Source organism: Psittacula echo (genome assembly GCF_963264785.1).
Source record: "Psittacula echo genome assembly, chromosome: 2".
Lineage (NCBI taxonomy): Eukaryota > Metazoa > Chordata > Aves > Psittaciformes > Psittacidae > Psittacula > Psittacula echo.
In genome coordinates, this window is record NC_137737.1 from 45,715,517 (window position 1) to 45,731,242 (window position 15,726).

Genomic DNA, 15,726 nt, shown 5'->3' on the forward strand with positions numbered 1-15,726 from the left:
AGGATTTGCAGGCACTTCAGCAACCCAGCTATATTTTTTACAATACATGAACTTCAGACCAACAAACATAAAAAACAGCTGCTGCAAAAGAAATTCTCATATCCCATATGCACATTCAAATGTTACTCACTCCTAGAGCAATCTTTTTTGCTTTAGTAATTTTTGGATACTGACGTGTTTTCAGGATGATGTGTAACAGTTTGTCTCCTTGTCTCCACTTCTCTCTCATTCATATACTTACAGGTTTATTTTTAATGTAGCATCATGATTCAACAATACAGTACATGGAAGCACAAGGCAATTGTCCACAAAGCTGAACAAATTATAAAAAGAAGGAATTGTTTTCTTTTCACTTGTTTGATCCAAAGAAAATGTTTGATTTCTTCTGCTCTTGCTTCAAGTTATCTCCAAAATTTGCCCAAAGACAACTGTGCATCAGATGACCGCAGGATGATACCCTCCCTAGCTCTCTTCCTAGACACAAGTGTCATAAGACAAAATTAATTTAGAAGTAAAGCAAAACAGAACTCAGTTGTGTGTTTGTTCATAATTTCCCATCTTCAATAAAATAGCAAAATATACTTATCAAGGGCTTGGCTGTGACTGTATAAAAAGTCTCTATCCAGTTATTTCATTTTTAATGGACTGTGTATTAAGATTATAAGGCAATTGTAACAGGATTCTCAGGATAACAGAAAGCTTAATATTGTTTTCCTCATGAGTCAGGATAAAGGCTTTTTTAATAAGCTCAGAGTGGGGAGAGAGAGAAAAAGAGTACATATGTGCATAATAGGAAAAAGATAGTTTTTCAGCATACAGACACTTAAATATTGATCAACAAAGACTGGTAATGACTCCACCATAAAACATCTTAGAACTGCAACTGCAATCCAGAGTAGAGCTAAGCTTCCTCCACTCAAGAGTGATATGTAACCCTCCTCCTGACTCAAGAGAAATAAAAAAGAACATGTCAATGCTTCCTTCAACCTCAGATTCATTAATTTTATGCCACAAAGCTGCATGTTGGTGTAATAAGTCACTGCAAAATAAAACACATTACAACAAATCCTAGTAATAAGCCATTGACAACTACTGACTGGGCTATGGGACTTGGTACGCAGGGGCAGCATTGCTCACTTCCACTTTGATTGTCAAATGGTGGAACATCCTTCCATGAATTCAACACTTGAGATAGAACGGCAAAGACATAAGGCCCACCAATGCTTTGCCTGCATTTTTAAAGGCACTGAAACAGACAACGGATATATTCCTTAGTACCATCGGTTTAAAAAGTTTTCAAAATATAAGTCTTTGTATGAAAATGTTCCTTATTGCATGATAAGTTGATCTTCATTTTCTTCACCTCAAGAATAAAATGGTCTTCCCTTTTCTGGTGTTTGTAATCTGTTCAGCCTCGCTACCTGAGATGGTGAAGGCGGTACATCTTGCCTAAAAGGACCTTTAGGAGGGGTATAATTAGGGTCCTGAATTTTCTTATAAGAGTCATAGTTGCTAGGCCCTTCAGAAGTTTTTTTTTTCAGTTGTTGCTCTTTCCGTCTCTGCTCCTGACGGAGCAGTTCTTGTGTTTCTAGCATTACCCTGGCATTGAAGCCATGTCCCCCCATATAGCCATTCCTTGATCCCTGGTAGCTGGAATATCTGGGATTTTCCTTTGCAGTCTGGAATCCTTCCCCAGGGGAATAGCTCTGCTCCCAGGAGTCTTGAGATACAGAACTGGCATTTTTTCTGCTTTGCCTGGAAAGAAAAATAGAAGATGTTTTTAAGACAAATGTTCTAGTTTCACTTCTGCTGTTACTGAAAACAATTCCTGGAAAGAAGGGTGCTTCTGCAATGCCATCAGGTTTCCCCCAGCTATAGCATTCTCCAGAAGTCATGTTCTCCTCTGCTGCAAAGAGACATCTTGCCTCTTTTGCTAGGAGAACATTTCCTATAGAGTTGAACTCTATTTCTGTGCCTCTCCAGGAGGAATATGTCATGAAAACCCATCCAGTGCTACAACCACGATCATGTTCTCAAGAAAAGTGCTACAGTTGAGTTGCAGACTAGGAAAGACCTAAGACATTGTTGTGCTTCTTAAGAAACCAGATAACAGCCAACACTTGTAAAGTCACTCATGAAAGATTTGAATCTAGACTCACACTTGATTAAAAATGCAACAGGCAGATCTTTAGAGCACTTGTTCTAACCCTGCACAAGACAGAAGATAAAGCTCATTATTGATAGGTAGTTTACACAGATGAGAGTTTCTTCCTCCCATTTCCAGAACTAAAAAATTTTGTGCTATCAGGACTGTTTCTCAGTTTACTATAGTTTTCATGAAAGAAAAGGCAGAGATAACCTTTTCTGCTCATTTTTTTGGTTCCAGGGAGGCAGACAAATCAAATATATATAGGAATTACAAATTCTTATCTGTTTTCACAATAAACCATCACATTATTTTAAAGACAGATTATAGTTTTGGAATAGCTTTAATTTACTATCAAGCTGCTAGATGCTTTTATGAATTTAAAATAGATTGGTGATGATAAAGCAAAACAATTTTGTGCAGCAGCAAAAGAGATACCCACTTTGAGATTAAAATTAGTGTATGAGAATCAAGCAGTAAAACAGAATATATTGCGACATTAATCAATAAGAAATTCATTTAGTTGTTTGTATGTGGCTTGGTTTCTCATGTCAACACACATGACTCAATGTGGCCTCATCCAACGAATATGAAATGAAGACATAGGAGACCCAAAGAATATTTCTACCGTTAGTAAAAACAAGAAGTCACCTTATGTTTTTGCAATCTTCCTTCCACACATGTAATTTGAAAATGACCATATCCACCTTATTTCGTAATAGATTTTGAGACCTCTGGATGAAAATTGTTATTCAGGACAAATGTAAATTATTACAGCATAAATTACAACATAATGTAAGTTCTTATGCAAATTTTTAAAGCTGGTCTTGATATTTGCATATCCAACTTCGCCAAAGAAAAGATGTTTCTGTGCCATGTTTTATCACTCCCTGGAACAAGAGCAAATTGAATGAACCTCTGTAGGCTACGAAACTGTCAGGTTTCTGATCTAGAGCAAGATAAATCTTAAGTACTAGAAAATTAACTTGGAGTTAAACATTGCTTTTACAGTTTCACATGGGACAAGAGGATGACTAGCTGAACTGATTTAATTTTCTGACTGTTTTCTGGTACTTGTTCAGAATTAGTTGGCCCACTTTCCCTGTCTTTCTGGGAAGATACTTTAAAACTGACTCAAGAGTTTATTTGCCTTCACTACTAATGATTTGAATATACAAAGGGGAAAAAAAGGAGGATCTTAGAGACTATACAAGATGAAAAGCAACAAAGCTCAAGAATGAATCCAGTGTAGAAACTTTAGTCATTACAAAGCCACAGTTGCAACATCAAGCTTGGGACCTAAGTTTCAGAGTAACAATAAGATTACTTTAAAGATCAGTCACAGAGTCACAAACAGTTTGTAAAGCTAGATAATGGGTTGTCCCAGCTTGTTATAGGAGTATCATGGTATTTACAGCACTCAACTTTAGCCCAAGGTCCTGAAATTCACTCCTCTCTCAGCACAGCTCAAATAACGCAGAGTGCTCAAAGTCATCAAATTATCATTAATTACTCAGTAAGATGCAGTGCTAGCTTGCTATAATTTCTCATGTTGAAAACTGCACTGAAGGGAGTTCTCAGTCTAAACAAGCATTTCTATGACCCAAAGCATTATTTTACAAATTTCTTGTAAGCTAATTTTCTCTTTAGAGTTATTAATTTCTGCCACTGGAACTGTATTCAACTATCTTCCAACTTTTACATGCTACCAGTGATTGAGCAGAACAGGGTAAGTGAGTTTTAAGAATCATAGTTTTAAAACCAAAAATACCCTCCCCAGCTTAAAAGAGACATTAGCATCTGTGCTCTTCCACCCAATCTGTGCATTGCTGGAACTAGCAAAACTGAAAGAGAATTTCTCTGGAAAAACAATATGGCATTAATAGGTGTGGTCACTTCAGAAGGAAGGTAGAGATAAGAAGCAAAGGGAATATAAAAGATCTTCAGAATGACTAACTAACAATCTAAGAAAACATATTAACTTTACATTTTCCTTTCCCACCTTCCAAATTTAACAGAAAGATTCTACACTGAAAGGTGCTATAGCATGTGAAAATCTGAAAGATCTGTTTTACTTTCAAAGATGTTGGTAGGATAAGAGTTCATGCTTAGAGAACTTTGATTATGAAGCTTCTATTTGTTTCCCCCCCAGAAAGAGAGTTATGGTATGCTTGTTAAAACACGTTGTCATAAAATTTTTTACATACCATTTCCACATGGGACACAAAAAATAACAAGACCTTGTTGGAAAGGAATTTGACATTAACTTCTGGTGTTAAGGATTCTTCATTCAACCATTGCCACTGATATTTGAAAATAAAAACAGTATTTGCACAGTGCTTGACTATGATAATTAATTTACAATACTAGTTGAGCAAACTTTTAATAATTCTTAAAGCTAAATATCAAGTAAATACCAATTTTTCTCAAACAGCAAATCTAAGATTTTTTTAAAATACAAATTTGTTTAGATGAAAAGTCTATTATTTTTCAGCATTCTTTTGCTAATGACTCAGTAATTTAGAAGAAATATATATATATGGGAAACTTGAAGGTCCTTTATTTTTTTTGATAGAGTTTCTCAGTTCTGTATTCTTTTGTTTGAGGTCTTGAGATTTGTTTTTTCCTTTTAATATTTGCTCTGTATTAGCATCAAAAAGATAGAATTTCTATCCAGTAAAGAATTAGGCAGCCGAAAAAAAATATTTTCTGACATGTCAAAAGGGGACAACCCATGTCATGCTCAGGAGAGTTTTCTAAATGTAGAAAATTAAACGGGATGGTGTGTCACAAAGAATAGCTTTGTTTCAGTGTCTCAGTTCTGTTGGGTGCTCAATTATGCTGGGTGCTGAAATCCCACTGAAATGAGCTCTGAAGTAATCCTCCTAAAGAAAACGGCTGCCACATGCTCTCACTTAAGAAATTTTATGCCTCTTCCACACCAAACACATTCCACCTTATATCAATGCTAAACAAAAGTGTCTGCACTAAGTACAACATTTTCCTTCCACAAATGAAATTAGCTCTAGGGTTATATACACTGAATAGATTCAGACAGTTACCATACCTGGGTAATGAGCTGTACTGCCGCTGAGCTTGTTGGAAACTCTCCCTTTCTTCTTGCCGCTGCCGCTGCATTTGAACCTCTACTGACACTGAGTGTCTGCCACTCTGTGAGTACGTCTTGGTGCTTGGCTACAAAATGAAAATGAAAATGTCTTCAACAAAGCAGAAAAATACCCACAAAAGAGCTGCCTTTTAAATTGCTATTGTACACATGGTTACATTTGTGTCAACATGTGGTTCAAGTAGCTTTTTCACACTAATTAGGTTAAATTCTGACCCATAACAGCGTCCTGTGCTGTCGTACCATTTCTGAGATATATCAAGAAAATATTGGTCCAGAATAGATTATGGATTATGGTATAACACTGAAATTTAAACTAAGTTGGTGGACCAGATCTTCAGACCCTGTAAGTTAGCCTAGCTATGGTAATACTAAGTTTTACCCCACTAAGGATCTGAGGGAGGATGGAGCACAGCAGCTCTTTCAAACCTCACCAGTATACTCAATTGATGCTCTCTCTTAGTGAAGCCATCCTATTTTGCTGTTGGTCCAGACATTCACCAATTGCTTTTCCAAGAGATAGGGAAACATTTTGTGGTTCAACACGATCAAGTAGATAGATTTAGCAAGTCTCTTGTGGAGACTGGGGAATCCTGTATCTCTGAGAAGGATTTTAGATAACATTTTCATGAGATGACAATTTGAAAATTTGAGGCCAATACTAAAAGCAAGTGAAAATGTTTGGCCTTTCTGGGAATAGAGAGCATTACTTGTCAAGATCTAACAGAATGGCTTCATTCAAACTTTGGATTATGAAAAAGTTTACTTTTGTAGACAGAGCACTTTTCATTTTACATTACTACTGTCTTCAGATTTTGTGATTTCAAATTGCAAATAGGGTGCTACAAAAGTCATAGAATGTTACGGGGTTTTCTTGTTTTAATAATCTGGTTTCACCTAACAAAGAAATAGAGTATTATTTTATCTATCTGCTTAAAATTACCAGTTCTACTCAAAACATGTAAGCCTAATGACTCAGAGGTTAGGGAGCATAACCACTTATCTGAGCCTGGAACTGAAACAGCTTGTCTCTGACTTGCTTTTGTTAAAGCATTTTCGCCTTTTGATTTGTACCTTCCCTCAAAACAAACATCTCTTGTTTTAACCATTATAATTTCTGCAGCAGAAAGCTATCATAATGGTTCACTTATATCTGCAAGATAAAAGGCTTTGCAAAAGCTTCATAAAATGAAGTCAAGTTTTAGAAACTAGAAAGTTGCCATTTGTGACATAAACTTCTCCTTTGTCATACTATACAATCAATTGCCTGCAGGTAGCCAGGAACACAACAAATTTGAAACAGATGTACAACATTTAGAAAGTTCATTTTCAATAAAAATAAACTTCTGACAGGGCATCAGTCTTGGCTCAGAATTTAACAGATACAATTCGGTGGCAACTGCCTTTCCTATTATGAAAAGATTATTGTGCAAAAGAATCAGAATGTGAAAGCATAGACTATGAGTAATGGAGAACTTATTTAAGATAATCCTTAATACAACATTGCTGTCTAGTTCAGAATAGACTTATTCTGTAAAAACCTCAGTAAAACAGTAGTTCTAATGAAAAATGCTTTAGGAATGGTGTGATAAAGTAACAAGTTGAGAAAAAGAATCGTGTGTCAGCCTCGTGAGAAATTTTCTTTGAGACGAATAAGCTGTACATATGTATGTCCAAACCAACAACCCCCATGGAGATTTCCTACTATATTAAATGAGGGCAACACATACAGAGCAGTGTTTCAGTTATTACATATGTCAACATTTCTAACTTGACTTTATTGAGAGTCTTCTGACATTTGGTATTTTATTGAAGAGCTCAGCTTATGGAAGTGACTGATTACCTAAAAATCACAAGATTTACTTGTGAATTCTCTCCAGTGTGGTTATAAGCAGTTTACAGAAAACCATAGGGAAACTCAGAAGTTCCCACCTCAACTTCTCCATAAGGACTAAAAACATTTAAACTAAGATTTTAGAGAAAATCTTCTCATTTCATGGGTTCTACTTTAACAATGTTGGAAAGCTTGCAGCTACATTGTGTCATATGTGAGACAATAGTTTTCACAGAAGAGACATGAAATCAGAATTGCGTCTCTTTATTTGAAAACACAGATTTGATTTTTTTTTTAATTTCACTGTAAATATAACATATTAAATAATTTTACAGTACAGGGAATGGTTAAATTACCAAACAGGTGGAGTGGAAATTGAGCTGCTGCTCAGTTTAGGCTTTTAGAAAACACTAAAGTACATCATCTAGAAAGCATGAATGCAAGTACATGCGCACACATGTGCACAGAGCTGAAGCTGCCACAAAAGCCTTTACTAAAATGACAGAGCTTTGAAAGCCCTAATGGACTACGAATGGACTAAGATCAAAATGTAGCTTCAGAGATTTATTTTTTTTAATGCACAAAGGAACTAGTGGTTAAATAGAGGCAGGGGCTATCACACCTGTCTGTCCACTGTAGGGCATGCCCAGAATAACTGGACTTGAGGAGTCAGGTCTGGATTCTCTGCAGGTCACAAAGAATTTAATCTAATGGACAGCATTTATAATTTGATGGGTCTAAAAGCAAACATCTAAAATCCATTATCTGATTTTCTGAAGGTATGAGTACCTGTATGCCCTGTTAAACTGAGTGGATTTGCAATACTTAACTAATCTGAAAAGGATACTTATTTAGAGTTCTGTCTGCATGTTGTTCACATCTACAATAAGTCGTTCCTATAATCAAATCTGCTATCTGATTTCAAGCATCCAAAAAATATAGCAATGAGACATAAACTCCCTCTGTTTGTAATCAAATATTCCATATCATAACACATAGGTATATTCAACCATCTTATTAATGAACAGACCTTTCTCTCAAATCTTTGCATTAAAAACCTCAGTGATACCATAATGAGTTCCCTTGGTATATGGTTACGATTATACAAAGACTTAAAGTCTTAAATACTGCTTTTTGGATCCTTAACTTGTTCAGAAAAATACAAATCACCATACAGTGATTTATCTTCTTAGTATGCTTTCAATTAAAGAATCTAAACCAAAAATATTTATATCATAAGTAACTTTAGTCTTCAAAACCTAAATGGTTATTTTGTCTCAGTCCCCGAAGTATTCTTTTATACATACATATTTATACAAAATATATACACAAACACACATTATATAAAAGTATACCCCATTTATGTCAGCACAAAATGGAGGTAATTAAAAAAAAAAAAAGGTGAATTATTTTCACATCTTTCAACAGCAACCAAAGAACATGTATAAGGAATACACATAACAGTAATTTTAACACTGATATCAACACAAGGCTAACTATAATTATAACAATCTGAAATCATCCAACAATCCTGGCAACAGCTCAGTCTTCACAGCACAGATTGATAAGAACTCTGGCCTTGTTTGCAATGAGATGTATGACAAGCACTGACCTTTTAAATCAGGATGCAGTCAAGGCCACAATAACAACCAAGGCTGCATTATACAAATAAATGTGTGTTCATGTCTTTCACAATACATTTAAGTGGCAATGATAGTTATTGTGTTCAGCATTGTTAAACAATACTCAGTATGTAAAACTGTGCTTTAAGATACGTGAAATTACACAGCTCTTCCTCAAAGAGGCATTACTTTAAAACCAGGACTGCAAAGTTAGAAGTTTCTACAGATTTCTCATTTTATACAAATAAAATTATTTTCAATTCACAGAGAATGTATGCCCATGTCTCACATTGCACTCACCACTACCAGCAGTAAAGGGCAGTATATTTTACAGATTAAGGTACCTCCTCTCTTTACTTGCTACACCAGTGGCTGCCCATGTAGTTTCTTTCCCTGCAGAGTGGCATTTCTGCACATGGAGGGTAGCTCTGCATGGTGGCAGCAGGGATCCTCCATGACTGGTACAGATCAAAGTTGCCACAGAGAATTGCAGAGGAGGTCATGGGTGTGATCCAGGGCACTGGATTTTCAGGGAGATTCAACCACTTCAGGTGACAGGGCATCCACCACTTGAGGTGACACACCTATCCAACAGCCTACTCCCAAACGGACAAACTGGAGTAATGCTTACTCAGAATCACAGAAATCCTTTGTTTTGACAAAGAAGCAATTAATAGGTAGATTAATAAAGAACAAATCTCTTAGTATTTTCCCTGTTATTAGAAAGACCATTATTTAATATAAAATAAATGTGCTATTTTTTTTCCAGATTAAGTTCTGTGTTTAACCAAGAAGTTTCAAGTTCACCTGGAAGTTGGTAGATACAAGGCCCCCAAAACATCCATGGTTCTTACAATTCAGCACTAATTAGACATAGATGAGATTAAATGACCTTGCCTGCTTTATGTGTAAATGTACTTGGCACAGATGACAGACAATCCAGTAACTGTGTATATCAAAACTCAGAGTGATAAAAAACATTCAGTGATTCTGGGACATGTCCTTGAAAACTATTTTTACTTCCATCTTTTTGTTTATGTTGCTATGGTGAACAGCACATGTAGCAATATTTCTTTTAAAAATTGTCAACAGGTATGTGTATTAATTCAAACACCATGTAATAAGGAAAATCCCATCCCTTTGTGTATCTTTCTATCGTGCTTATGTAGGAAGCTGAATGGTGTGGTATGGGATAAAGATTTCCATTCTGTGTATAGCAGCAACAGAAAGAAAATCTTCAGCATGGTAGAAACAAATCATTTAGCCCCGAAATTCTGCCTGAGGTATTTACATGCACTGCATGCCTGTGAGCTATAAATAGTTTATTTACAAACTGAAATTGTTTCATTTCTTTTTAAAATCTTCTATCTTCATTTTCCGTTTCATAAAAAAGATTGAAACTAGTGGTGGAAAAAAATTTTAAATATGAAATTTTAAAGTCAGAGTTTAAATCTTGGCAAGAAATTACTGCTATTTTATGAAATCCTTTGCAGGTTTGACACAGAATGGATATTAACCACACAGCTGAAGAGAAACTACCTGCGGAGAGGCTGCCCTTCTTAACTTCAGTTTCTCCTCTGAAACTATTGGGGTAGGAGAAACAGCAGTTTAGGTCCTAAGGTATTCTTTGTCTACTGAAATGCTCCATTAGGTATCACCTAATATCTTGAATAAAATATCCTGAAAGAGACTCTTAAAATGGATTCATAATAGGAAGAATTAATATACTACTTTTCTTTCTTATTAATGGGTTGAGTAATTTTACATAATTTACAGCCTGATATAAAATTTAAAATGTTTGTTTTGAATATAGTCTGCTATTAATTTTCCAGGTAAAATTAATATGCTACAGTTGAAGGTCCAGCAATAAGAATCACATTTTTGTTTTTCTGGAAGAATTCATTTTGGCTTTGAATAGGTCAAGGACGTGAAAACAGGGATCATAGAATCATAGAATAGTTAGGGTTGGAAAGGACCTTCAGACCATCAAGTTCCAACCCCCCTGCCATGGGCAGGGACACATCACACTAAACCATGTCACCAAAGCCTCTGTCCAAACTGGCCTTGAACACCTCCAGGGAAGGAGCATTCACAACCTCCCTGGGCAACCCATTGCAGTGCCTCACCACCCTCACAGTGAAGAATTTCTTCCTTATATCCAATCTAAACTTCCCCATGTTTAAGTTTGAACCCGTTACCCCTTGTCCTATCACTACAGTCCCTAATGAATAGTCCATCCCCAGAATCATTATAAGTCCCCTTCAGATACTGGAAGGCTGCTATGAGGTCTCCACGCAGCCTTCTCTTCTCCAGGCTGAACAGCCCCAACTTTCTCAGCCTGTCTTCATATGGGAGGTGCTCCAGTCCCCTGATCATCCTCGTGGCTCTCCTCTGGACTTGTTCCAACAGTTCCATGTCCTTTTTATGTTGAGGACACCAGAACTGCACACAATACTCCAAGTGAGGTCTCACGAGAGCAGAGTAGAGGGGCAGGATCACCTCCTTCGACCTGCTGGTCACGCTCCTTTTGATGCAGCCCAGGATACGGTTGGCTTTCTGGGCTGCGAGCGCACACTGAAGCCGGCTCGTGTTAAGTTTCTCATCGACCAACACCCCCAAGTCCTTCTCTGCAGGGCTGCTCTGAATCTCTTCTCTGCCCAACCTGTAGCTGTGCCTGGGATTGCTCTGACTCAGGTGTAGGACCTTGCACTTGTCATGGTTAAACTTCCTGAGGTTGGCGTCAGCCCACCTCACAAGCATGTTGAGGTCCCTCTGGATGGCATCCCTTCCCTCCGGCATATCAACCAAACCACACAGCTTGGTGTCATTGGCAAACTTGCTGAGGGCGCACTCAATCCCACTGTCCATGTCACCAACAAAGATGTTGAACAAGACCGGTCCCAACACTGATCACTGAGGGACACCACTCATTACTGGTCTCCCAATTGGACACTGAGCCGTTGACCACAACTCTTTGCGTGCGGCCATCCAGCCAGTTCTTTTTATCCACCGAGCGGTCCATCCATCAAACTGATGTCTCTCCAATTTAGAGACAAGGATGTCATGCAGGATAAGAAACAAGTACTATAAACAGATTAAAAAAAAAAATTTTTTTCTTCAAATCTGTCTTCAAGACGAGATCTGCACACCAACAGCCAACAGAAAAAAACCCACAGAGTCTCTATATTTTTTGAGCACTTATCTATCAGGCCATGCCTAAATATGTTATTAGGACTTCTGGGTCTTTCGTCTGTGAAAATTGTGCAATTACTTGTGTTTCACAAATTTTGTGCATATAAATAAAGCTATACTCAGACAAGTCAGGTAGTAGATTTATTCTGATCCAGTTAGCTTTTCTCTTTAGAAAAAATAAAATCCTTTTATTTGATTCCTAAATATTTAAAGTAGAGTTTCCTGGTCCCTCAATTCCTGTTTTCTCCTACCATCCAAATAGGTCCAGGACGTATTTGTGAATTGAATTTGCTGCTTTCCATTTTTGGCGCTGATTATTTTATTAAAGATGAAGAAATGAACCACCAACTTTTGTCCCCCAGCATCTTTGTGGGGCTTTTTGATCGTTGGTGTGCTTCTACAAGCAGGACAGGTAAGCAGTTGTAATGTTTTCAGTGGAGTTAGTATGCTCTGTTTTGAAACTGGATTGTTCACTCCCATGACATTTAGGGCTATAATGCTGTGTTTTTGTTATTGAAGGTGAGGATCTGTTAATTAAGATGTAACTAGGCAAAAAACCAAGATATGGAACAAAGTACAATCAAAATCCCCCCAACCCCAGGACTGGTACAAGGAAGGATAAACCTCATCAGACCCAATACTACCCTGAAAAGAACAAAACCATAGGCTCAACTTTGGAACCAAACAGAAGAATCAGCCACACAAGAATCCTTGCATTGGTATAAAATGCCATAGCAACAGCAAGGGCCTTAAATATTAGCATATATACTGTGATTCCGTGCAATTCTGCATGCCCAGATACACCTTTCTGCAAACTCTAACTGGAATTAACACCAGCAGGATTAAAATGGATTAATTATATGTTATTTTTCTTTCTTTTTTTTTTTTTTCTCTCCCATGTAACATCAGGAGGCATTGCCCTTGAAACCCTCTTGTACCTTTGTGCTTTTTGAAACACCAAACATAAAAAAGCAATGTAAGAGAAAAAAAGTATAAAGCCTGAGAAAGTTATCTTAAAATAAACAAATGCAGAAGCACCTTCCATAAAGCTTTGACTCAGCTGCAGAACTAGTGGATTTTAGAGATGGCTCAATGTTGCAACAGTTAGTTATTAAACCTTAACAGTGTGTCATTCAAATGGCCTTGAGCAGAAACATTACGCTACTTAATAGATGGTGTCATCTCATTCCATCACTATCACTTTTTGTGCCTGTTAAGCTGCCTGTGTATGAACACTCATAGGCAGTCAAGTGGTTTGTTTACTGCCAGGGCAAACACAGCCGGGCAAAAAGTCCAGCTCTGTCACATTGCTCATGTACAGAGAAAGAGCCTTCACATGATGGGCACAGCCAGAAAGGGATACCTGCCACAGGTATCGCTCAGAGCAAGCATGATGTAGTGCTCCATGGTATGGAGATCTGTCTCTAACCCGTGGAGGAGACTGGAGGTATTTGTCACAAGTATCTGGACTCCTGTGTCACAGGCCATTAATAGCCTGGGATGGATTGGAGTTGGTGATGTTCACAGGATCATTTCGATAATATATTAGCAGGTTTCTGAGCTATCGAGCTCCTCTGAATATCCTCAGAGCTGCCAGATTTCCATCAGTATCCATTACTTATACTGCAAAGTTTGTGTTCATTTACACTTCTTTAAAGTAACCAATAGTCCCATATTGCATCAGCACTTTGTTCCCTATCCTCAACCCTCCCATCAGCTTGTTAATGAGAAATGCAAACTACTTATCACCTCACAGCACACACTTCTCTGTGGATGCATTTTTCCTCTCTTTCTCTCCAAACCAGGTCAGAGTTGGCTGCTGTCCTGCAGCTCAGATGCCTCTCTGGATGTAAAAGCCTTTTATTTATGTCAGCTGTGCAACGCATCTCCCTCAGGTGAAAACACACTTTTCAACAACAGTCCACACACAGGTGCACTTTTCATTGCTGTGGTTTGTAACCAACAGCTTACAGATGGAGAAGACTGAAAAGATGTTGATAAATGTATCTAAGTATTTTCCTGCATACCTATTGTAAACTATTTTTGCTTTTTTTGTGTGTGTCATTGGTATTTAATGATACATCTGGATCTGTTTTGAGAGGATATCTTAACAAAGTCCATCATTTTAGACTAATAGGTTAAAGTAATATACACTCCTTAAGAAAGAGGGTTATGGCTCCTTAACACTGAAATGACTGTGAACTGCTGAAATGGATGAGATCATTGGTTTATCCTTTCCAAGCACTGCGATCTCGAAAGGCTGGAGTACATGATGGAAAAAAAAAAAAAAAGAAAGATTCAAAAATGCTCCAGGCCATTTTTTTTTTTTTAAGTATTTATCTGAAATAAAACATTTGGTCACCTATGTATTTAACAACAGAGCAGCTTCTACAAAGCAACAATGAGCTTCAGAATTCATATTAATACATTAAGCTGATTTAATCACTTTGAGCTCATTTGCATGATCTGTAGAAGTGGGGTAAACAGAGAGATCCCATTTGTTTGAAAAAGAGAAAAAGGAAAGGTCAGTGTTCTGACCCACAATTTAGGAAATTATTCCATTCCTAAGGTAATCAGCCTGTCATCCAAATAATTCCCTCCTCGCCCATTACAAGAAACTATAATAAAAGCTAAGTTGCCTGTCTAAAGTTGCTATGCCATTTAGATATACAAAAATTTGGCCCATGACCTTCAGTAGTTAAGTTCCCAAGTCTTCAAGGGTGCAAGTTTTTCTCATGCATAGTTTTCCCAAGAATGCTGCTTAAATCTCTCAATTTGAAGAACTAAACAGCAGTTGATACTCTTCACGGAAAGTACCTCCTACACCCATCCCTCTTTCACCCCAAAATTGCTACACTGTAACTGCAATGAGCTATCACACTATCTTTACCACATCAAATCGAAAATAATCATAAAAAAATGTATGTTTGGGGTTTTTGTGTTGTTTGTTTGTTTTTTTTTTTTTTTAAGTTCAGTATCAGAGAAAGTTAGAGGTTTTCTAACATGTGAAAAGAGAAGCCTATATCCTGGTACACTATGTTAAACAGTGCTAGGTCATTTAGGGATACATTTACCTTTGTTCCTCTCCATGCTGCATGTCGAAAATACCACAGGTTCAAATTAGTGAGTTTAAAACTGACAAAGACAAAAAGACCCAACAGAAGTAGAAAAATCTATATCCACCACAATAAGCAAACAAGGATGACATACGTATTATGATGCATATGGTTGTTCTCAGTGACACATGGATGCAGATCTTCGGCTATTTCCACCTTGGTCTCATGTGCCTCATAATGCTAAGTAACATTAACCCATCACCTACACCTGCTTCAGAGGAAGCTGTGAGAGATTCTACTGCTGTCATCATACAGCTCCCTCTTTTTTGGGAATGCAAGCCAATTGTTCACTGTCTTTATTGTGGAATTTTAAACAAAATACAATGAAATATTTGTCTCATATTTAAAGGATCCTAATTTAGGATACGTAATTGATTAAAGAGCAACATAGATTCATTCAATTATGTTAAACAAGGTAAGCACATGGATTTACATAATTGTATCACTTTGCTAGATCAGATTGAACTGGATTTAAATTATCAATTCGGATGTATACCTTGAGACAGAACTGTCTTGTCTAATACTAGTGGCAAAGGGGTACTATTCTGAAGCATGTTACTATGCATAGCTCTCCTTTTTTACTGTGAAAATACATAGCTCTTCCTCTCAAGGAAAAGAACTAATCATAGTGATTTATCTTCAGAGGAAATACGATTTACAAAGTTACATTTTGTCTGTAAATTACTTAT

The 15,726-nt window shown here is 37.1% G+C and overlaps 1 protein-coding gene across 8 annotated transcripts in view; it reads right to left on the reverse strand.

Annotated features, from left to right (window-relative positions):
* Window positions 1–1,364: 1,364 nt before the first annotated feature.
* Window positions 1,365–15,726, reverse strand: part of PARD3 (par-3 family cell polarity regulator) — a gene marked incomplete at both ends in the record, with an annotated part of 466,908 nt that continues 452,546 nt past the window's right edge. For all 8 annotated transcript variants that reach the window (XM_080611294.1, XM_080611295.1, XM_080611293.1 and 5 more), the window contains 2 exons: window positions 1,365–1,755; window positions 5,214–5,341. In XM_080611294.1, coding sequence (XP_080467420.1) covers window positions 1,365–1,755; window positions 5,214–5,341 — 519 coding nt within the window. The remainder of the gene's footprint in view (window positions 1,756–5,213; window positions 5,342–15,726) is intronic.